Source organism: Neovison vison, chromosome 11, assembly GCF_020171115.1.
Source record: "Neovison vison isolate M4711 chromosome 11, ASM_NN_V1, whole genome shotgun sequence".
Taxonomy (NCBI): domain Eukaryota; kingdom Metazoa; phylum Chordata; class Mammalia; order Carnivora; family Mustelidae; genus Neogale; species Neogale vison.
Window position 1 is genome coordinate 135,100,930 of NC_058101.1, and position 22,408 is coordinate 135,123,337.

Here is a 22,408-nt window from a genome sequence, read left to right on the forward strand (position 1 = left end):
GATTCCAGGACCCTGAGATCATGACCTGAGCCGAAGGCAGCAGCTTAACCCACTGAGCCACCCAGGCGCCCGGATCACTACATTTGTATCTTTGGTGTAAATACCCAGTTGTGAAACTACTAGGTCATAGGGGAGCTCTATTTTCAACTTTTTGAGGAACTTCCATACTATCTTCCAGAGTGGCTGTACCAGCTCGCATTCCCACCAACAGTGTAGGAGGGTTCCCCTTTCTCTGCATCCTCGCTAACATCTCTCATTTCTTGACTTGTTCAATTTTTGCCATTCTGTGGCAAAGTGAGTGAGGTGGTATCTCATTGTGGTTTTAATTTGTACTTTTCTGATGCTGAGTGATATAGAACATTTTTTCATGTGTCTGTTGACTATTTGTATGTCTACCTAGAAGATACATATAATCTTTTAAAGTTTATTATTGTTTTTTAAATAGGCTCCATGCTCAACGTGAGACTTGAATTCATGACCCCGAGTCTTATACTCTACTGACTGAGCCAAACAGTCATCCCTAAAAGGTTTGTTGTTGTTGTTGTTTTTTTAAAAGATTTTACTTATTTGACAGAGATCACAAGTAGGCAGAGAGGCAGGCAGAGAGAGAGGAAGGGAAGCAGGCTCCCTGTTGAGCAGAGAGCCCGATGCGGGACTGGATCCCAGGACCCTGAGATCATGACCTGAGCCGAAGGCAGAGATTTAACCTACTGAGCCACCCAGGTGCCCCAGGTTTTTTTTTGTTTTTTTAAGATTTGATTTTATTTATTTGACAGAGAGAGCACAAGCAGGCAGAGAGGCAGGCAGAGAGAGAGGAGGAAGCAGGCTCCCTGCTGAGCAGAGAGTCCGATCCCAGGACCTTGAGATCATGACCTTAGCTGAAGGCAGTGGCTTAACTCACTGAGCCACCCAGGCGCCCAAGGTTTGTTTTTTGTTTAATAAAGATGTCTAATACCATTATTGCCACCTAAAATAATCAGCAGTAGGGTTCTTTTTTTTTAAATTAGATATCTACCTTGCCAAATTTAACTATATTTTTATCCTGTATTTTAAGTCTGCTTTCATCTCTTAAGTTTCCCTAGGACACAGAGACAGAGGGGATCTGACACTTTGAGACAGAGGGAGAGAAGGGTTATGGCTCAAAGAAGGAAGACAGAAGCTGGCTTGGCTGGCAGAGGGCAGTAACACCCTGAAAAAAATGGTTAGCCTTTTTAAAAATGTTTTTATATAGAACATGCTAAGCTTATAAAACAGATGTCCCATGTATAGTTTCCTGGGGCTGTCATAATCAAATACCACACTCCACCTGACTTAAACAACAAAAATGTGTTCTGTCACAATTCTGAAGGCTGGAAGTTGAAGATCAAGGTGTCAGTAGGTTTGGTGTGTCCTGAGGCCTTCTGGGTTTACAGATGGCCTCCTACCTCTGTGTTCTCACATGGCCTTTCCTACATGCCTGCCCATGCCTATATCTCCTTCTCTTACAAGGACAACAGTCATACTGCATTAGGCCTCACCTGAACAGCTTCATGTTAACTTGATTATCACTTTATAGGCCTTACCACAAAAGAGGGTCACAGGGGTGCCTGGCTGGCTCAGAAGAATGTGTGACTCTTGATCTGAGGGTCATTAGTTCGAGACCCACACTGGGTGTAGAGATTAATTAAAAATAAATAAACTTTAAAAAAAACCTTTTTTTGAAAAATAGGGTCACAGTCTGACGTACTGGGAGTTAAGGTTTAAACATGATTGTGGGGGGGACACAATTTGGCCAACAATATCTCATGTACACACGCAGCAAATTATACCCCGACTCTTCCTACCCCTCAGACTGTGAAACAAATCCTAGATATCATAGGGCTTATATGTAAATATTATACTGTTTCCAAGTATAGAGTCTCTTCATTAACCAAATCACATTACCCTTTTTAAGAAATCGTCAAATATCCACTGACCAAAATAACGACAATTATCTTTTTTTTTTTTTTTTAAAGATTTTATTTGTTTATTTGTCAGAGTGAGTACAGGCAGACAGAGTGGCAGGCAGAGGCAGATGGAGAAGTAGGCTCCCGCTGAGCAAGGAGCCCGATGTGGGACTCGATCCCAGGACCCTGGAATCATGACCCGAGCCTAGGGCAGTGGCTTAACCAACTGAGCCACCCAGGTGTCCCGACAATTATCTTTTTAAAAATGTATTTGAATATATTGTCAATGAACCTGGTAAAATGTTGTCAATGAAATATATCCTCTTTATGTCTTTCATATGTATTTTTTCCTTCCTGTTATTTTCTAGAAGAAACTGGTGAATTGTCTCAGTTGCTCACATCTGGATTTTGCTAACTACATCATTGATTTCTGTTCCCGCCTGGAGTTGTGACTCTTTCCTAAGAAGAGAAAGGAAAAAGGAAGGAAGCTTACATACAAAGGAAGCTTCAATTTCCGGCCATTGAAGAAAGGTTACAAAAGTGCCAGAGAGCAGAGACTGATTGGGGCTATAACTCCTGGCAGCTGCCGCAGAGCTGAAGGGAAAGGAGCAGAGACAGGCTTGAGTGGCCAGTTTCCTGCAGATCCAGGAAACCTACCACTGGCAGCTTTGGAAGGAATAGAGAGAAGACTGAAGAGTCATCAGCTGCTTAATTTTTCCAGCTCCCAGAGATCCAGGCCTTTCTTTTCTTTTCTTTCTTTCTTTTTTTTTTTTTTTTTTAAGATTTTATTTATTTAATTGACAGACAAAAATCACAAGTAGGCAGAGAGGCAGGCAGAGAGAAGGGGGGAAAGCAGGCTCCCTACCGAGCAGAGAGGCTGATACAGGACTCAATCCCAGAACCTGAGATCATAAACAGAGCTGAAGACAGAGGTTTAACCCTCTGAGCCATCCAGGTGCCCCAGATCCAGGCCTTTGTGAAGGGAGTTTCCTCAGACAGACCCCTCCCTGCACAATGCCCTTTGCAGCGTCCCTGGCTGAGCTCCAAGCCGAGGCCAGCTGCCCCATCTGCCTGGATTACCTGAGAGACCCAGTGACCACTGACTGTGGGCACAATTTCTGTAGCTCCTGCATCCACCAGCGCTGGGAAGACCTACAGGACATCCTCCCCTGTCCCGTCTGCTTCCACCACTGTCCTGACAGGACCTTTAAGAGGAACGTGCAGTTAGGTCATGTGACCGATTTGGTCCAGCAGCTTCCCGCCAGGAGGAGCAAGAGGAGACTGCAGGAAGGGAAAGCCCTGTGTGAGCAGCACGGTCAGCCTCTGACCCTGTTCTGTGAGAAGGACCTGGAGCTGCTGTGTCCCCGGTGCAAGGTCTCCTCCGGCCACCTGGGCCACCCCCTGACATCCATCGAGCAAGCTGCGGCTGACCACAGGAAGAAGCTCAAAAGCTACATCGAGCCCTTGAAGAAGCAGGTTGAAGACACTGAAAAGGGATTAGAAATGCAAGTCTCAAATTTACTTGAGTTGAGACAGACGGTGGAAAATCGAAAACATAAACTGCATGCTGATTTTGAACAATTTAAGCATTTCTTGGGAAAGGAGCAGGGTGCAGTCCATATTAGGTTACTAATTGAAGAGAATCATGTTCAAGAAAAAATAATTGAAAGCAAAAACCAAATGTCAGACCACCACTCCACACTAAGGATTCTCCTTAGTGAAATAATAGAGAAGTGTTTGCAGACAGACCTAGATTTACTGATGGGTATTGAAAGTATCCACAACACATATGAATGCCTACAACCCCCAGTGGCCTTTTCATATAAATTAAAGAAGGAAGTATGCAGTCTCCCCCCACAGTATTTTGGCCTGCAGAAAATGATCAGCACATTTCAGGTAGATTTGACCCTAGATCCCGAAACTGCTCACCACACTCTTCTTATCTCACAAGACAGGAAAACTGCAACATCTCAAATAATGAGACCAAGTCATGTTAGCAATCCCGGAATGTTTACTTCTTACCCAGCTGTCCTGAGTTGTGAGGGATTTGATGCTGGCAGGCGTTTTTGGCAGGTAGAAGTAAGAGGCACAGGGGAATGGTCCTTAGGTATGTGTAAGGAATCCTTCCCCAGAAATGGTCTTCTTTCCCCAACCCCAAACAACGGCTGCTGGCAAATTCAGTTCTGGACTAGTACATTTGGCCCAGAGGATTCAGGAAACCTAAGACAGATTGGCATTTTTCTGGATTATGAGTTAGGAGAAGTTTCATTTTACAATATGAGTAGTAGATCACATTTATATACATTCAGTGAAGTTTTTACAGAAAAACTTATCCCTTATTTCTCTATTAGACCTTCTTCAGAATCACTCTCAGTAAGTATAGTCAAAGATGAATCCTGAACCACCTTGTAAAGCATTCTATGTGGTCCATTTTCTTCCTATGTTAATAGAAAATGCTTGTAATAAAGAGTCTGAGTTCATTTTTGATGTTTGAAGCTGATGTCTTTTTAAAAAAATTTATTTTAGAGAGAAACTTAGTAGGGGGGAGGGACACAGAGAGAGAATCCCTAAGCAGACTCCCCGCGGAACTCAAAGCCCAAGGTGGGGCGTGGAGGGTAGTGGAGGCTTGGTTCCATGACCCCGAGACTGACCTGAGCCAAAACCAAGAGTCAGGCTCAACTGGCTGAGCCACCCAGGTGCCCCTGAAGCTAATGTCTTTTAAGCCTCACCTCTCTGGCTTCACCCTCTGCCCCCACACCTGGATAAGCTGTTAGGACAGACTAGGTGTCCCTTCATGGGCTTGGTGGGATGATTCTAACGAAGCAAGGTTCCACTGCAGAGAACCTTTTACCACCCCCTCCATACCTCCTCTAAACCACCAAAAGACCCCTAGCTAGTCATTATTCTCCCTTCTTTCAGGCCATTTTTCGATTGGTAGCCATCCTGGTGTCCACATAAAGTCAGTAAGTGAGTAATAAACCATCTGATACTCTCCTGCTGTGTTTGTGGCCTGGGAGCGAGGGCAAGCCGCCCCAAAATATACCAAATGGCATATTGATTATTTCAAATTAAAGCTACTTAAAACACAGCCTATGCAAGGACAACACTCGGACTTTCCTGTTCCTCTGAAAGGAGGAAATGAATCTCTTGTGAAAGATACCCACCCTGTACCAGGAGATAAGGAGACCTCCTTATCACCAGAGGTGGGAAAGTTCAAGCCAAGAAGGCTGTATAAGGTAACTCTGGTTACTTTTCACCAGCCCAAATTCTGTTTAGAATTACTAATTGAAACTCCCCAGCATAAGATTTCTTTGTCCTGTCAACTCCTCACACACTTATTGTCTCCTTATGTAAAATGTATTTTAAAAAGTATCTGCTTTGGTCATGTCTTTGGGATTTAATTTTAATATAGGGCCTCCATGCACACAAAATAAAATTTTGTTTTTTTCCTCCTGTTCATCTGTCTCATGTCAGTTTGATTCTTAGTGGACTAAGAATTAGTGGACTAAGGAAGACCCTGAGGATAGAGAAGAATTTTTCCTTCCCTTTAGCAGCATCAGCAATCTTGATCCCAAAGCCAGATTTTGAGGGATGGGATGGGTTTCTGTCTATATGCAGTGACTGTAACAGTATTTAAAATATTACACAATCCCACGTTAATTCTTAGGAGACTCTGATCCTAAGAAGCATGGTATATTTGCTTTTGTTTTCCAACTACCATAAGACATACCTTTTTTCTAAAATTATAATAATGTATTTGTGATTCCTTAATTTTTCTGGGAAAGGTACGGGAATATATTGCAATTGGTTTTGCATTTCCAATATTTACAAATAAAAGTTTTACACTACCGGGGCACCTGGGTGGCTCAGAGAGTTGCTCAGAGAGTTGAATCTCTGCCTTCAGCTCAGGTCATGGTATTAGGGTCCTGGGATAGAGCCCCACCTCGGGCTCTCTGCTCAGCGGGGGACCCTGCTTCCCCCCACCCCCCACCTGCCTCTCTGCCTACTTGTGATCTGTCAAATAAATAAAACCTTTAGTGCTCGCTTCGGCAGCACATATACTAAAATTGGAATGATACAGAGAAGATTAGCATGGCCCCTGAGCAAGGATGACATGCAAATTCGTGAAGCGTTCCATATTTTTATGTGCTATGGTGAGTGCTGTGAAGTGTGTAAACCTGGCGATTCACAGACCTGTACCCCTGAGGATAAAAATATATTATATGTTTATTAAAAATTAAAAATTAAAAAAAATTTTAAAAAGCGCCTGGGTGGTTCAGTGGGTTAGGCTGCTGCCTTCGGCTCAGGTCATGATCTCAGGGTCCTGGGATCAAGTCCCACATTGGGCTCTCTGCTCGGCGGGGAGCCTGCTTCCTCCTCTCTCTCTCTGCCTCTCTCTGCCTACTTGTGATCTCTCTCTGTCAAATAAATAAATAAAATCTTTTAAAAAAAAAAAGTTTTACACTACCAGTTCTTCCAAAAAAAAAAAAAAAAAAACTACCACAAATATATTCCCTTTGTCTTTACATTGAGGAGGCAGTGAATATTTTAAAATGATAGAAGAAATCTACATATGCATATATCAAATGATAGAAGAAGATCTACATATGCATATATCAAAAATATCTCTAGATGTGCATAAGTATAAAAAAAGCAAAGACACAGCATGTTTTACTGTAACATAAATGAAGAAACAAAAAATTCCTATTCGTATATATTTATACATTAATAGTATGTTCCCGGAAAGATCCAGAAAAAACTTAAGAATCATAATGCTTAGCAGCCTGATGACCTTGGCTGAGAAAGCAATTTCTCTTCCATTCTGTCCTTGAATGGATGGACAGTGATACACACTGAGGAAGTCCATAAACCATATACAGTTTCTGTTTCTCCACTCTCTGGACTGTCAGTTCTCTGATGGTGGGGACTCCTAATGGTATCTTTGCATCCCAGGCTTCTGGTTTAGTACCTCACATGTAGTGAGAGCTCATAAAAAGTCTGATGCATGAGCTATTAAATGAGATGCTGGGAATCACCCCACTTCTGAGTAACCTGTTAGATTGAGAACGTGCATTCTGAGGCCAGTTAGCAAGATCAAGTTCTTGAGAGATCAAAAAAACTAAACTTCAGGGATGCCTGGGTGGCTCAGTGGGTTAAGCCTCTACCTTCAGCTCAGGTCATGATCTCAGGGTCTTGGCTCTCTGCTCAGCCGGGAGCCTGCTTCCCCCCTTCTCTCTGCTTGCCTCTCTGCCAACTTGTGATCTCTCTCTGTGTGTGAAATAAGTAAAATAAAATCTTAAAAAAAAAAAAAAGAGACAAAACTTCAGGTAGAACCTATTTCAGTGTTGGACACTTCCATCCACATCCCCCATCCTTAGGCTCCAGGGATAGCCCTCCCTCTGCATTTCAGTGCCATCAAACCAGCAACTGTGGCTCATTGGATTTCTCCTAAGCAGTGATAATGAGCAGAGAAACAGTATTTGTCCTTTATGTCTAACCTTCATTTCTAGTAAAGATACACATGAAGATAAACCTTCCATTTTTTTTTACTAGGCTTACTACAAAAAACAGGCCCTACATATGAATGCTGTAATCATTGCTAGTTTCTAAGAAGCAATGACTTACCACTCTCCTGCTCCTGTTCTTTTTTTTCTTTATTTTCTTCCATCCTTTTTATTCTCTTCTCTTCCCTTCCTCTTCCCTCCTCCTTCTTTCTGTCCCCCTTTCCTTCTTTCCTGTTTAGAATCCAAATATACTAATAGGGATACCTATGCTTAATTGAGTTTGATGCATTATCTTCTTCCTTTTTTTTTAAAGATCTTATTTATGTATCTGACAGGCAGAGATCACAAGTAGGCAGAGAGAGAGAGAGGAGGAAGCAGGCTCCCTGCTGAGCAGAGAGCCCGAAGCAGAGCTCGATTCCAGGACCCTGGAATCATGACCTGAACCGAAAGCAGAGGCTTTAACCCACTGAGCCACCCAGGTGCCCCTGATGCATTTTCTTCTAACATCCTACTTGAAAAATGAGGATTTAGGACAATCAGTCTCTGACCCCTCCTATATTAGCTATTTCCTTAAAAAAATTAATTTTCTATCTTTATATTACTTTTGTATTTTGTATTAGTTTTCTAGGGCTGACATAACAAAAACCACAGCATGGGTGGCTGTAAAACAAATTTATTTTCTCACTTCTCTCAAGACTAAAATTCCAAGATCAAGCTATATAACAGATTTGGTTTCTCCTGAGAACTCTCCCCTTGTTTATAGATGCAGACTCTCATCATCTCCACATTTGGCCTTTATTTCTATGTGTACAGTCATCCCTAGGGTCTCCTCCTCTTATAAGGACACAAGACATACTTGATTAAGGTTGCATTTTTATGACCCCATTTTACATGAATTACCTCTTTCAAGGTCCTCTTTCTAATATATAGTCACATTCTAAGGTACTAGTGGTTAGAGCTTTAATATATGCATTGGGGATGAACACATAATTCAGTCCATTACATATCTGAAGACTATTCAAATCTGAACTATGCAAGATACACTGATTACTTTCCTGTTCTGTGCACACAGTATTCTTCCACTGTTTATCATTGTCTCATGTATCTTCTTTTTTCTCCACCTCCTTGTGTTTATTTTATTCCTAAACTATATCCAAAATTGTCTGGACACTCCCTTAATTCATTCACATACACCTGGCCTTCCAGCACTTGGGTGGAGCCCTGTGGGGAGCCTCCGACCTGCTCTGATCCAGAGGAGCTGCTCCCTGGGCTGCTGCCCAGATGTCATCTCGAAGAGTCCTTCGGTGTCTCCCTTGAGGTGCTTTCTCTTTCCCAGCTTCTCAGGTGCTTTTCCTTCAGAGGCCAGTCCCTTGCCCTGGTGGATTATATTTTTCAGCAGCTTCCAGAGGAATGAAGTGTGGGACAGAAAAGTTTGGAGTTCTTGCATGAATGCAAGTCTTCAGTCTATCCCTATGTTTAATGAAAAATTTGTGGAGATTAATTTAGAAGAATAACAGCAATTTTTACAGTGGAGAGTCCCCTGGCAGGCATCGTCTTCACAAAGTGACCCCAGTTTCTGTTTCCAGTAGTGATGGTCACCAACAGCACGTGTCTTTTGATGTGGTTCACCAAGTATTTAGCATCACTTCTCTGCTAATCCTGCTAAGAGGCAGACCTGAATCAAATCGTGAGGGAACATCAGACAAACCTATCTGCAAAATAACTACCCTCTGCTCTTCAAAGAGATCAATGTTATGAAACAGACAGATGGACTCGAAACTCTTCGAGATCAAAAGCGACTAAGGAGATGTGAAATACACTACTTTCTCTGGCTTTCTCCAGCATTATAACTAAGTTCCTTCAATATTCCTACACCAATATCTTATACGTATATAAATATACAAAGAAACACCCTTTAGTTTGTATTTATATCAATAGGAGGAAGTTTGTGCAGTATTCTGCATGTTGCTTTTTTCACTAGAATATATCTGGAGTTTTTTTCATATCCATCTATGTAGATTGATGTCATCTATTTTTTTAAGCTTTTATAGCTTCTTATGAAAAGCCTGAATGAGACTTAGATTTATGGTAGGTTCTTTTTTTTTTTTTTTAAGTCTGAGTAATCATTTTAGAATTGTGAAAGAGTTTGTATTGATTTTCATACCTCCCTTATAAAATAGGCATAGCAAATACCACAATACAGGTAATTTTCTAGAAATAGAATGACAAGACTATCTTTTGGCAAGTGGGAAAAAAAGTAATAAAACCACAGAGGGGCATAAACCTATAGGGTGAGAAAGACCTACCCACTCACCTAATGAGATGTGAACTGATTAAAGAAGTGATCGTTCCTTGGGGCGCCTGGGTGGCTCAGTGGGTTAAGCCGCTGCCTTCGGCTCAGGTCATGATCTCAGGGTCCTGGGATCGAGTCCCACATCGGGCTCTCTGCTCAGCAAGGAGCCTGCTTCCCTATCTCTCTCTCTCTGGCTGCCTCTCCGTCTACTTGTGATTTCTGTCAAATTAATAAATAAAAAATCTTTAAAAAAAAAAAAAAAAGAAGTGATCGTTCCTTTCATTTCAAGGTTAGCCATATCACCTTACAACCCTTACCACCTTCTCCATTCAGTGATCCCAAGGTAGGTGAAGCTGTTACAGTGCAGAACTCTTCACTCCCTCGCCTTTTGGAAGAGGAAGTGCTGGTGAAGCTTTTAAAACTAATCTCCAGGGAATACACCTTAGTTTGACCCTCAACTTGCTCAAAGGAGTAAAAATACTAAGAATCTGAAAAGCCTGCCATTGGACATTAGATGCCCAACCTAAGCTAACAATGCCATCACGGCTGAGGGAGGGCACAGCCTCAAGTACTCTTCACCGGGTCATCTTCCGAGCAGGGTCATTGAGCATGCGCAAGCCGACAACCAACCCCTTTCCAGGGGATCAGCCAACCACCAAGCAGGATACATCAGCCCCGCTAGCCCGGGAGCTGGCGGCTTGAGGGTGTGTCGGCGTCTCTTTCTTTCTCTGAGGCTGGTGCAAGCTTCGTGTGTTGTCCGTTTCCTGGACGTCTGAGTTGCGTGCTCCAGGTCAGACAAAAGGGCAGGAGGACGGGCCAAGCAAGGCCTTTTCTGAGGTTTGGCTGAGCAGAGGCTTCCTGAGTATCCGCTGGGCTCTAGAACTCGGGGTTGCGGCTTGTCCACACTTGAGTTTTCTCAGGCTCATCGAAAGCATTTTTAAGAAATACTGACTCCCAGGCTCTCCCTCAGACTCATTAGTGGAGGTGTTAGGACTGCGTTGACTGGACTTCCAAAGAGCTTCCGTCTCTGGCCTGTTGGAGAAGCAGCAAGGAGATCTTGACGGCATTATTGTTGGGGCTGTTAGGGGAAGATTCACCCCCAACAGCGCCAGCATCTCCCCGGCAGACTGGTCCATCCTCTGGCCGTCACAGGGGTTTTGCAGGTAAGGAACTATCATTCACATTTTACAGATGGGATATTTTGCTCAGATATGTTAAGTATCAAGTAAGGTCACAGCAAGGAGAATCTTGGCTGTTGGAACCTACCACAAGACTTACTTTTAGCTTCCTGTTTAATTCAGCCTACACAACGAATAGCCATAAGAATAAGAATAGGTGGTACAGTTTTGAGGGAAAACAAGGGAGAATTCAGATCATGAACTATACACTCCAATGTCGTGTCATTAACCAAACCTTAACAAAAATAAATGTAAAATCTCCGCTGAGTTGTGTGGTAGGAAAGATATGTGGAGCCAGAAAATAGGAGTTCTCTGAGATGTTGGTGACCTCGGAGCATTATTGTGAGACTATTGAAAAGCTATTCCAGTGCTTGAAATGGAACAATAATAGTATTATATTTGAGTTCAGAAAGCATAGAATTAGGGAATTGGTAAAGGGAATGGAGTAAAGGGGGTAATAGTTAGAAGCTTATGTTTGTAGCTTCAAGTAGGAAAGTGAAAACTTGGTTTTGACCTCCGTCTGGAAGAGGAGTTAAGGAAGCCAGTTACGTGGGTGGGGAGGATCCATTAGGAAATAGGGTTTGTGTGGGAACAATCACCCACCTCTTTATTTTAAATGATACACTCTTTTAAAAGCAAAAGAATTGGTGGTGCCTGAGTGGCTCAGTTGGTTAAAATCTTCCAACTCTTGGTTTTGGCTCAGGTCGTGATCTCATAGGTTTTGGGATCTGGGATGAGCCTCAGCAAGCTCCACCCTCAGCCGGCAGTCTGCTTGAGGATTCTCTTTGCCCCTCCATCTGCTGCCAGGCACTCTTTTTTGTCTCTCAAATCAGTAACAAAACTTGGAAACAAGTTTTACTGTTCAGTAGGTGAGTGCATAAATAAGATACTCTTCTGTAGGTGAGTGCATAAATAAACCGGGACACATCCCGAAGAGGGACTCCTTCAGTGTCAAAAAGAAGTAAATTATTTAGCTGTTACTTGTCTTTTTCTTTTGTGTCTGAGGTACTTGGCACATCTCTTCAGAGAAGGAAGAGGTAGACCAGACAGAGTGGTAGGCGGCAAAGTAAAGTTTAATGAGCGGTAATACATAGCTCCTAAAGAGGGAGGGGACCCAAAAGGGTTACCAGTTCGGAGATTAGATCTAGGAGTTTTTAGGAGCTTGTTGGGGGGCTGCGTTAATCTGATTAACCCGCCATGCATCTGTCACCCATCCAGGTTTTTGTCATCTACCTATCACGTGAGGAAGGGTTGTGGGCTCTTTCTAGAATGATAGAAGATCCTTTTAAGGGTGGTTTCCTGTGAGGGTGGGGGGCTGTTGTCCCTGCCTACCTCTCTTCCAATTATCCTTCAGTAAAGCCATGCAAAGACATGGAGGAACCTTAAATGCACAGCACTAAGTGAATGGAACCAATCTGGAAAGGCTACATATTGTATAATTCCAAATACAACACTGGAAAAGGCAGAACTGTGGAGACAGGAACAATTGCCAGGGGTTGGGGTGAGGGTGGGAAGAATAGAGTACAGAGGATTTTTAGGGCAGTGAAAATGCTTTGTATGCTCTTCTGTTGGGTGATACGTTTGCCCAAATACATAAAATGTACCACATCAAGAGTGAGCTCTAGGGGCGCCTGGGTGGCTCAGTGGGTTAAGCCGCTGCCTTTGGCTCAGGTCATGATCTCAGGGTCCTGGGATCGAGCCCTACATCGGGCTCTCTCCTCAGCAGGGAGCCTGCTTCCTTTTCTCTCTGCCTGCCTCTCTGCCTGCTTGTGATCTCTGTCAAATAAATAAATAAAATCTTTTAAAAAATAAATAAATAAATAAAAAGAGTGAGCTCTAAACTATGGACCTTGGGTGATTATGGTAAGTCAGCATAGGTTTATGAGTTATAACAAATGTACCACATTGGTGGGGGATGTTGATAATAGGGGAGGTTGTGTACATGTTGGGGCAGTGGGTATTTGGGAAGTCTCTAAACCTTCCTTGCAGTTTTGCTGTGAACCTAAAGCTGTTCTAAAACGTAAAGTCTAACTATAAAAACAAACAAAACAGGGTGCCTGGGTGGCTCAGTGGGTTAAGCCGCTGACTTCGGCTCAGGTCATGATCTCAGGGTCCTGGGATCGAGTCCCGCATCGGGCTCTCTGCTCAGCAGGGAGCCTGCTTCCTCCTCTCTCTCTGCCTGCCTCTCTGCCTACTTGTGATCTCTCTCTCTGTCAAATAAATAAATAAAATCTTTAAAAAACAAAACAAACAAACAAAAAAAACAAACAAAACAGAACCAAAGAAGTTTGGAAGAGGAACTGAATCATTGTACTAGCAGGCTCTTGGCTTAGTGACTGGCTCTTCATAGACTCTCAGTAAATCTTTGCCAATAAGTAAAACCCAGCTCCCCTTTAGCATCTGGTGCTTTGGGAAAGCTCCTCCACCGCCTTGAGCCTCAGTCTGCTCCTCAGGAGACAGATGGATGTGGGGACAGGCAGTTTGGAAGGTCCTTTCCTCAGCTGTGAACCAGGTGCACTAGGAACAGGTATCTGCTGAAGAACTGGTCTCCCCACCCTTCCTGGATCTGCCTTTCTCAGAACCCCCCCCCCACCCCCCTCCCGCCATCTTCTCCCTTTCAGTCAGTGGCAGCCCCTGTTTCTTCAGAGCTAGATCAAAAGCCTAGTGGTATCTCTGCTTTGTCTCCTTTAACTCCCCACAGCCGCTTTCAGCATGTCCTGTGGCCTGTGTGCTGCACTCAGTCCTTGGATTATGATCCACTCTCCCTGGGACACTGGGGGACCCCTTCTCTGGCTTGCCTGGCTCTAGCCTGACCTCCCTGGCCTAAAAGAAAGACTCGGACCATCTGACCTTCTCCTGGGCCCCTGCCCCACTGAAGCCACACTGCCCTTGCCAGGTCCTCTTACCAGGGCTGCACACCTACTAGCATTTTTGCCCTTCCAGCCACCCCCTGTCCCTTTCTGTCCCAGAACTTAAGTCGCTCACTTTGCCGGGAGTGGACTGTCCTTTCTCCTTTGCCAGGATCACTGCTGCGGAGACTGGACTTGGCTTGACCTTAATTACCTCCTCAGTGGCCCCTGCATGCTGTGGGGGTGGTGAGACTGTCACCCGCTGCCTACTCTCCTGTTCTGGCATCTGACAAACAGCACTTCTGGTGAATTGGCTTAGGTCGTGCCCATTCTGGGACTCAGTGACAAATTGCCTCTTGGACTGGAAACTCAGGGAAAGCAGAGACTGAGTTGTTCAAACTACGTTTGACCGGAGCCTTAGCATAGCATCTTACATGATCAAAATGATGCCACAGGAGCCCAGGGCACTCGAGAAAACAATGACCTTTCAGAGGGAAAATCTTTGACCCCTGGGGGAAAGAGGTGTGGACTCCTCAGGTAGCGAGAATCTGAAGATGCCTTCAGGCAATTAACATGTGCCCTTAACCCTGACAGGCTGCACAGCCCACGCTTTTATTTCTGTGGGTGAGAAGACATTCTGCCCAGCCTCTTGCCTCCCTCTTACCACATTAGCCGCAGGTTTGTCCTTCCCACACTCTGGCCACATACCCCTCCGGTCTCCATTTTCTCTTCCCTGCCCACACCCTGAGTGCCTGAAATCACTGGTCTGGGCCTGACCGTGGTGGCTGGGGTGGGGGGGGGTGGTTTGTAGGAAAAGTGACAGTTTGAATTCAGTTGCTAACTTGGGTTGGGCTGCATTCTTACTCCTTTCTTCAGGCTGTGTAAGCTTGTTGGGGTGAGTAATTTAACCTTCCTGAGAGGGAAGGATTCAGGGACACTGAGTAAGTTTCTCATCTCCTTCCTGCCTTGTCAGGAAACCAAAGGAAGAATGTAGAAAGATCTGTTTTTAAAATGCATCTATGTATCAAGACAAAGAAAATAACAATGAAATGTTCTAAAAGAATCTTTGGGTTGGGGAGGATTTTGACAGCCTTGAGCTTTTTCAGATAGGCACTCAAAAAAGGGGCTGGGTCATCCCTAGTACAGGGCCATAAGCTGCTAGAAGTCAAGTTGAAGTTTGGTCAAATTCCTGAGTGGTTACTGGAATGGAGAGTCCACATAGATAGTGTCTGTAGTTCTCACCATACAGAAAAAAAAAAGTCTTGGATATTCATATTTCAGAATATGATTATTTCTTGATAATAGAATTACTTCATTTTATGTAGGTATTTTTAAACTATGACATTGGAGCAATAATATTAGTATTTCAAATTATTTATGAAGCTCCTTACACACATCCGTATCTTTCCCATATTTTTTAATTATAAGAATTTTTAAAAATATACATAAGTAAAGAGAATAGGATAACAGATGCTCATAAGCAGTAATTCTCAATCGTCATCCACATGTGGCCAGTCTTGTTTTATCTTCCAACTCTGGTTCTGCCTCTCCTCTCTTCACTTAGATAATGTTTAAATAATATATTATTTGAAGACCTATCACTTCATCTGAATGAACTTCAGTACCTATCTCTCTTCAAGTAATCTTTCCACCCAAAATGGGACTTGAACTCATGACCCCGAGATCAAGCTCTGTGGCTGAGCCAGATAGGTGCCCCCACCCATAAAAAATTCAACCTAACACCAAGATCAGATTTTCAGATTTTCCAAGCTGTCTCACAGTTTTTATTTTTTTACAGTTGATTTGTTGGGTAAAGGGTCCAAACAAGATCTGCCCAGTGATGTATTCTTATTTATGTACGTGTGTTTTCGTAATACAGATGAGAGAAACAAGATTCAAGGAAGTTAATAAGAAACTTGTCTAGGGGTGTCTGGTGGCTCAGTCGGTTGGGCCATCTGCCTTTGGCTCAGGTCATGATCTCAGGGTCATGAGATGGAGTCCTGCTCCGGCTCCCTGCTCAGAGGGAATTCTGCTTCTCCTTCTGCTCCTCTCTCACACAGGCTCAGTCACCCTCAAATACAGAAATAATAAACCTTTAAAAAAAATAAAAATGAGTGAATGGGAATCCTGGGTGGTTCAGCTGGTTAAGCCTTAGACTCCTTGGCTCAGGTCATGGTCTTAGGGTCCTGGGATGGAGCCCTAAAGTGCTCCGGCCTCAAGTAGGAGCAGGGAGTCTACATGAGAGATTCTCTCTCCCTCTCCCTCTGCCTCTCCCCACTTCTCTCTCTAAAAATACGTAAGTAAATTAGTAAATAAATGAAATGAAAATGCCCTGCGTGGTTACTATGAGGAAGACTCAAGTTCTTAGGCCAAAGACACTTTTAAGTGCTTAGAATCGCAGGAACCTCCCTCCATACCTCCATCCATCCATTCCATCCCTTGTCCATGCCCCTCACACTTAGAGGAAGAACCGCCTTTGTGAGCTAGAGTCCTCTCCGCTGCCCCTTCCCACAGCTAATGCAGGTTTCCCTCCTATATGTGGTTCTCTGCTCAAATGAAGGGGTGTTAGTGGAGGCTGCTGCTGCAGGTCAGCCTGGAGATGGGAGGATGTGGGCACAGGAGGCTGGAGCGGGAAGATCTGTGGGCCCCTGAGTTAGTACCTGCAAGAGACTGTGCCTAGAGAGCGCACCTGGTCAGGAATGACACTGGAGCTTGGCTTATTTCAAAACATGTGTTAAGTGTTCCCTGTCTCTCAAACAACCTTGTACAGAATCACCTGAAATGCTTGCTACACACATAGTACCCAGGTCCCACCCTGTCCTAAAGGGGAATTAATATCTGTGTGTGAGAAAGCCCAGAGAGGGGTGGGTCTGACATTGAACGTGGAACTCTCTATACTGGATGTCTTGGTGAAAAGTGGTTTGTGGTGGGGAAAGTGGGGGGCTAAGAGCCATGGGCCTCTGTACGCCTGATTTTGAAGCCCCGCGTGGCCTTGGTCTTAATTTAACCAATCTGCTTTCTTAACAGAGCAGACTTAAGTCTCAGGTTAAGTAGTTTACCCCAAGTCACAGCTTGTAAAGGGAGCACTAGGAATCTAAAATAAACATCTAATGAGTTCCTGAGCTGGATTTTCAAAGGTCCTTTAGGATAAATAAGGATACAGCCTTACTGTTTCTGGTGGTTAGTGTGGAAGACAGCGTGACCTCAAACCACAACACCAAGATTTCCAGAGGGACGTGTCTGATAAGAACCTTGAACCTAGGGTATTGAGGACAGACGGGGATGTGTGAGATCTGAGGGAAGAGGAGGAAATGGGCTAGAGCTTTGCTGGACCTTAGTCAGCAGTATGCCAGTGTCGTGGGGCCAGAGGTTGGTCACCTTGGAGAAAGTAAAGAACTGAGGCTGGAGCTAGCTTGGGGCATGGGGAGGGTGGCAGATAAAGGGTCAGACCATGGAGGGGTCTTGTGGGCCCAGTAAAGGATTTGGGTAACTGAGCACTCTAAATCCTGCACCTGTGTAATAAGCAGAGGCAGAAATGCCGGGAGCACAGTTCCCGCACGCTCCAGGTCGCATGGCCATCCTGAAGTGTCTGCAAGTCTGAAACTCAGAAAGCTATAAAATAAGTCTTTGATAAATTTGGTGCAAAATGTACTTGGCAAAACTTCGTCTGACATGAAGCTTTTTATAACCTATAAAGGATGGTTTTAATTGTTTTACTTGGTTTGGGTTTCCCATCCCAAAATACGCTCTTTTCACAGCGTCAAGATTTTTTCAAGTGAAGATTTGTTCAAGCTAATCACTTCAAAGCAAATGCTGGAGAATCCTTCCTTAAAAATAGAATAGATGTTGCCCTTTGTGAGGGAAATTGAAATTCCTCAGAGAAATACCCATTTGTAAGGGTTTCTTAATCTCTTATCAGGAAGAGGGGCAGGACTAAATCTCTGGAAACCCTTATCTTTGGAGAGTGCTAGGATTCAAATCTGCCTAACCTTGACCTTGTTTACTCTGCTTAGTCTGATAACTTCAAACTGGCCCCCACCCCCACCATCTTTTGTCTACCTGGGATGGTTTCTAAGGTGGTGGCTTGGGCCATTTTGGGGAGTTACTCAGTTTTGTTCAGTATCTCCCTTGTGTACAGGATGTATGTATATTATAAATATATTATAAATATAATATAATGTATATATTACGTGTTTTTTTGTGATAATACATATCTTGATTAGTGTGGAGTGTTGGCCAAGAACCTGGGAAGATAGAAGGAAAATAGTATTTCCTCCCCTCTAGGACCAAGGATGAAAAAAGCAAACCAAATTTGGTATATGTGAATTCTGAACCATCAGAGAAACTATGTTTCAAGCTTCAAAATTGAGGAGGTTTCCTTAAATTCTATAATCTCATAAAACAAAAATTTATAGTGTTGTTAGAGTTCTACTTACCTGATTCTAAGAGTTGGGGATTATAGGGGAAGAAAAATTCTCTCTGTGCTTTTAGATTCTATGCTTAGTGTAAGAATGGAGGTAGAATAGATTAACAGGAAAAAATTTAATTATGTATTTGTGCACGGGAGTGTCACAAAGATAGACTCAAAAGACCACCACGAGATTGAGACTTCATACCATCCAGAGATCAGGAAACGAGTTAGGGCCTTGGGACTTCTGGCATTGAGGGAGGCAACTCCTAGGAAGATGAGTGGGAAAAAAAAATCTGTGGTAAACAAAGGTTGTTATGTTACACACATAAGTTTCTTACATGAAAAAGTTCCCTCCGGTAATAGCTCTCTTTTTACTAAGGACCTCATATAATGTAAATTCCTTATTTATAATTGCAGATTTCCCCCACGAATGGGGAAATTATTATTATTATTTTATTTTTTTTTTTTTAGATTTTATTTATTTATTTGACAGAGAGATCACAAGTAGGCAGAGAGGCAGGCAGAGAGAGGAGGAAGCAGACTCCCTGCCGAGCAGAGAGCCCGATGCGGGACTCGATCCCAGGACCCTGAGATCATGACCTGAGCCGAAGGCAGCGGCTTAACCCACTGAGCCACCCAGGCGCCCGGGAAATTATTTTTTGAAGCCAGTCAGGATGGAGGTAAAAGGCCTTTTTTGATTGAGTCTCGATTGCCTTTATCTCTAAATAATTCACATACTAATGGCATGTAAAATGAATTCCTCCAAGTTACACCAAGGTGACCAAGGCTGTGCCTTAATTTGGGTGTTAAATTATCTTCCTGTCCCAGAACTCCTGAGCTTTCCACAGCCCAACTTGGGGTTAATGGGAGGTTGATGGGATGCAGAGATTGTGGTACTGGGTGGGTAGGAATAGATGGGGCATAAAAATAAAGGCATGGGAACAAAAGACAGGGGTTAGTAAAGGATAATCAGACTAGACTCTGGTAAGTGGGTAGGATCCCCTGAAACAAATCCAGAGTTTTTTATTTTGCTTTAAGGAAGTAATAACTTCTCTGTAGTAATTAATGATGTGAGGAAACAATTCTCCTGGGAGAGCTGCTTAGCTTGGCTTTATTTTCTATTTCCAGAGGCTGAAGAGTAGTTGTCTAGCTGAGTTGTGACTGATTACAGACGCAGAGGAGCTCCTGGTGGCAGCTGGAATTTAAAGGCCTGAAGATCATACTTCAGGAGATTGCAGTAGAGTGAGGCCTGAGATTTTAGGGTGTATCCAGTTCTCACTGAATACTGGGCCCACTGAGCGTGGGGCCCACGCTCCTGAAGAAAACCCACCTCAGTCCAGGTCTTCCTTCATAGCCCAATGGCAGTCCCAGCAGCCCTGGCAGGACTCCAGGCAGAAGCCAACTGTCCCGTCTGTCTGGATTACCTCAGAGACCCCGTCACCACCGAATGTGGGCACAACTTCTGTCGCTGCTGCATCCAGCGGTCCTGGGCTGATCTCAAGGACAGGTTCCCGTGCCCCGTGTGCCGTCACGCATGCCAGGAGAGGCACTTGAGGAGCAACACCCAGCTGGGAAGGATGATTGACATTGCCAAGCTCCTCCACATCACCAGGACCAAGAAGAGGAGGCCGGAAGAGAAACATTTGTGTGAGAAGCACAACCAGGTCCTGACCCTTTTCTGTGAGGAGGACCTCGAGGTGTTGTGTCCCAAGTGCACACAGCCCCCTGACCACCAGGGCCACTTGGTGAGGCCCATGGAGGAGGCTGCCTCTCATCACAGGCAGAGGCTCAGCCGTTACATTGAGCCCTTGAAGAAGCAGATGGAAAATGTTCAGAAATTAATAAACATTCAAAGCAAAAAACCCTTAGAGCTGAAAGAGAAGGTGGAAAATCAAAGGCAGGAATTACTCTCTGAATTTGAGTGCTTGAAGCAATTTTTAGACCGTGATCAAGAAGCCGTTCTTTTGAGGCTAGCTGATGAAGAGAAAGACATTCAACAGAAACTCAATGCGAACATCACCGCATTTTCAAACTACATCTCCATACTCAGAGGTCTGCTTAGTAAAGTAGTTGAGAACAGTGTGCTGTCTGAAGTGGAATTGCTGTCACAAATTAAAAATTTCTACAGGAGGTCTGAGGATGAGATCAGTCCATCAATTTTCTCAATCCAGTTAAGAAGGGAAGGCTGCAGCTTTCCTCCCCAGTATTCTGCTTTGCAGAAAATTATAAACAAATTCAGAGTAGACATTATCCTAGACCACGAGACGGCACATCCCAACTTGATTGTCTCAGAGGATAAGAAATACGTGACGTTTTCGAAGAGAAAACAGAATGTTCCTCATTTTCCAAAAAGGTTTACAGCCAACACAGTTGTCCTGGGTTTTCCATATTTTTACTCTGGCAGGCATTACTGGGAGGTAGACGTGGAAGACAAATCTGAATGGGCTGTGGGGATTTGCAAAGACTCCCTTCCCCCTAAGGCCAGGAGATCTCCGCAGGCCTGGCAGGGCTGCTGGGTGATTCAGCGGCAGGAAGATCGCTATGAGGTGGTGGGAGCCACGGCAACCGTGCTGCTTTTGGCTGTGAACCCCAGAGGCATTGGCATTTTCTTGGACTATGAGCTGGGTGAGATCTCATTTTATAACAGGACTGAAAAATCTCACATCTATACTTTCACTGACACTTTTACTAGACCTCTTAGGCCTTATTTCTATGTAGGACCTGATTCAAAACCTCTCAGGATCTGTATGGGGACAGATTGTGAGGGAAAACTGCCTGGATCATCTTAGTAGTTAGCTTTAAAGAATGGAAGGTGGATGGGCTATTGTATTAATATGCCACTAAAGCTAATTTTTCCACTTTCCCCAGTTTTTTTATCTTTCTCCTTTTAATCCAAAAAGAAAGTTTTATTTTTGTTTCACCAATTCTCTAGAAAACAGTAATGCCTCTCTCTAGGAATAAAGGGGTTTGCTGGGTCTATGGATGGTAAGTTTGTCAGAGTGTAGACGGAGTTTGCAAGGGATTAATAACCAAAACAACTGGTCACCTTAGTAGCCTCAGCTCTGAACTTGTGCTATTAAAATATTGTGCTCAGGGAATGTGGGTGGCTTAGTCAAGCGGTTGCCTTCCGCTCAGGTTATGATACCAGAGTCCTAGGATCAGGCCCTGTCTCGGCCTCCCTACTCAGGAGGGAGCCTGCTTCTCCCTCTCCCTTTGCCTGCTGTTCTGCCTACTTGCAGGATCTGTCAAATAAAAAGTCTTAAAAAAACACACTGCTCTTTCTGCCATGTACAAGTTGTGTACTAGACAGGAGCCGATTGTAACCTTGGTTTTCTCTAAGCGCTCAATTTGAAGGGGTTGGGGGTGGGCATCAGAGAGAGCCTTTAACATACCAGGGTTTGACAGCTTTTCCCCTTACCCCAAGGGGCCAGCTGCTGGTGGCACTCGCTACATCGCTACATCTGCTTTCTTAGAAACCCCTTTACATAGTTTTCATTTCATTCTAAATTGCCTCCCCCCTTTTTAAAAAGATTTATTTATTGAGAGAGCACAAGCAGGCTCCCCATTGAGCAGGGAGCGTGATGGGTGGCTTGATACTGGGACTGTGGGATCATGACCTGAGCCAAAGGCAGACCCTTAATGACTGAGCCACCCAGGTGCCCCTAGTTCTTTGTTCTTAGGCATTGTGGAGAATTGGAAAGTCTTAGTAATAACAGATATAGTTAGATACCATGCCAGAGAATAAAATGGATGACCAGGTAATAAAAACTACTCAGGAATGATGGCATATTTATTTTTATTCAGCATTTTCTTAAAAGTGTAATAACTAATTTGTACTGATCCCTGACTGTGTCTCAGGAGTTAACCGTTTTTTCAAAGCAAATGCTACGCTGTTAAGGATGCCTGCTCCTGTTTAACTCCCGGACACTACTGAATTCACCAGAAGGACCTAGGTTCTGCTCATTTTCTATGATGGACTTAAACTAATTACAAGTTGTAGATAATACTTACTTTGCATGACAACAAAATTTTATATGTATGTGTGTATGCTCCAAACTTTCATATCTTTCCCTGTTCTGAATTGTACATCATTTCCTCTTTTTTTTTCCTTCTACCAAAAATCTTTATGTTTTTTAAGAAAATAGACATAATGAATGTGTGAGTCATATTTTAGAGCTTGATTTGAACAATTAAAAAAGACATTTCTGACTTAGGGAAGTGGGAATATGGTGGCATGTTAAAGATATG

At 43.7% G+C, this 22,408-nt stretch overlaps 2 protein-coding genes and 1 non-coding gene across 3 annotated transcripts; all 3 read left to right on the top strand.

The window, feature by feature from the left end:
- The first annotated feature begins 2,867 nt into the window (after positions 1 to 2,867).
- Positions 2,868 to 4,405, top strand: LOC122919074 (putative tripartite motif-containing protein 75). Its single transcript, XM_044267842.1, has one exon. It carries the CDS (start codon positions 2,940 to 2,942, stop codon positions 4,323 to 4,325), a length of 1,386 nt encoding a protein of 461 aa, XP_044123777.1. The 5' UTR covers positions 2,868 to 2,939; the 3' UTR covers positions 4,326 to 4,405.
- Positions 4,406 to 5,962: 1,557 nt separating this feature from the next.
- On the top strand, positions 5,963 to 6,069 carry LOC122890678. Its single transcript, XR_006381128.1, has one exon. It is a non-coding gene; the product is annotated as a U6 spliceosomal RNA (small nuclear RNA).
- A 4,381-nt stretch (positions 6,070 to 10,450) lies between these two features.
- Positions 10,451 to 21,058, top strand: LOC122919075 (putative tripartite motif-containing protein 75). Its single transcript, XM_044267843.1, has 2 exons — positions 10,451 to 10,885; positions 19,289 to 21,058. The coding sequence occupies exon 2, from the start codon at positions 19,519 to 19,521 to the stop codon at positions 20,947 to 20,949; it is 1,431 nt and encodes a 476-aa protein (XP_044123778.1). The 5' UTR covers positions 10,451 to 10,885; positions 19,289 to 19,518; the 3' UTR covers positions 20,950 to 21,058.
- Positions 21,059 to 22,408: the final 1,350 nt, after the last annotated feature.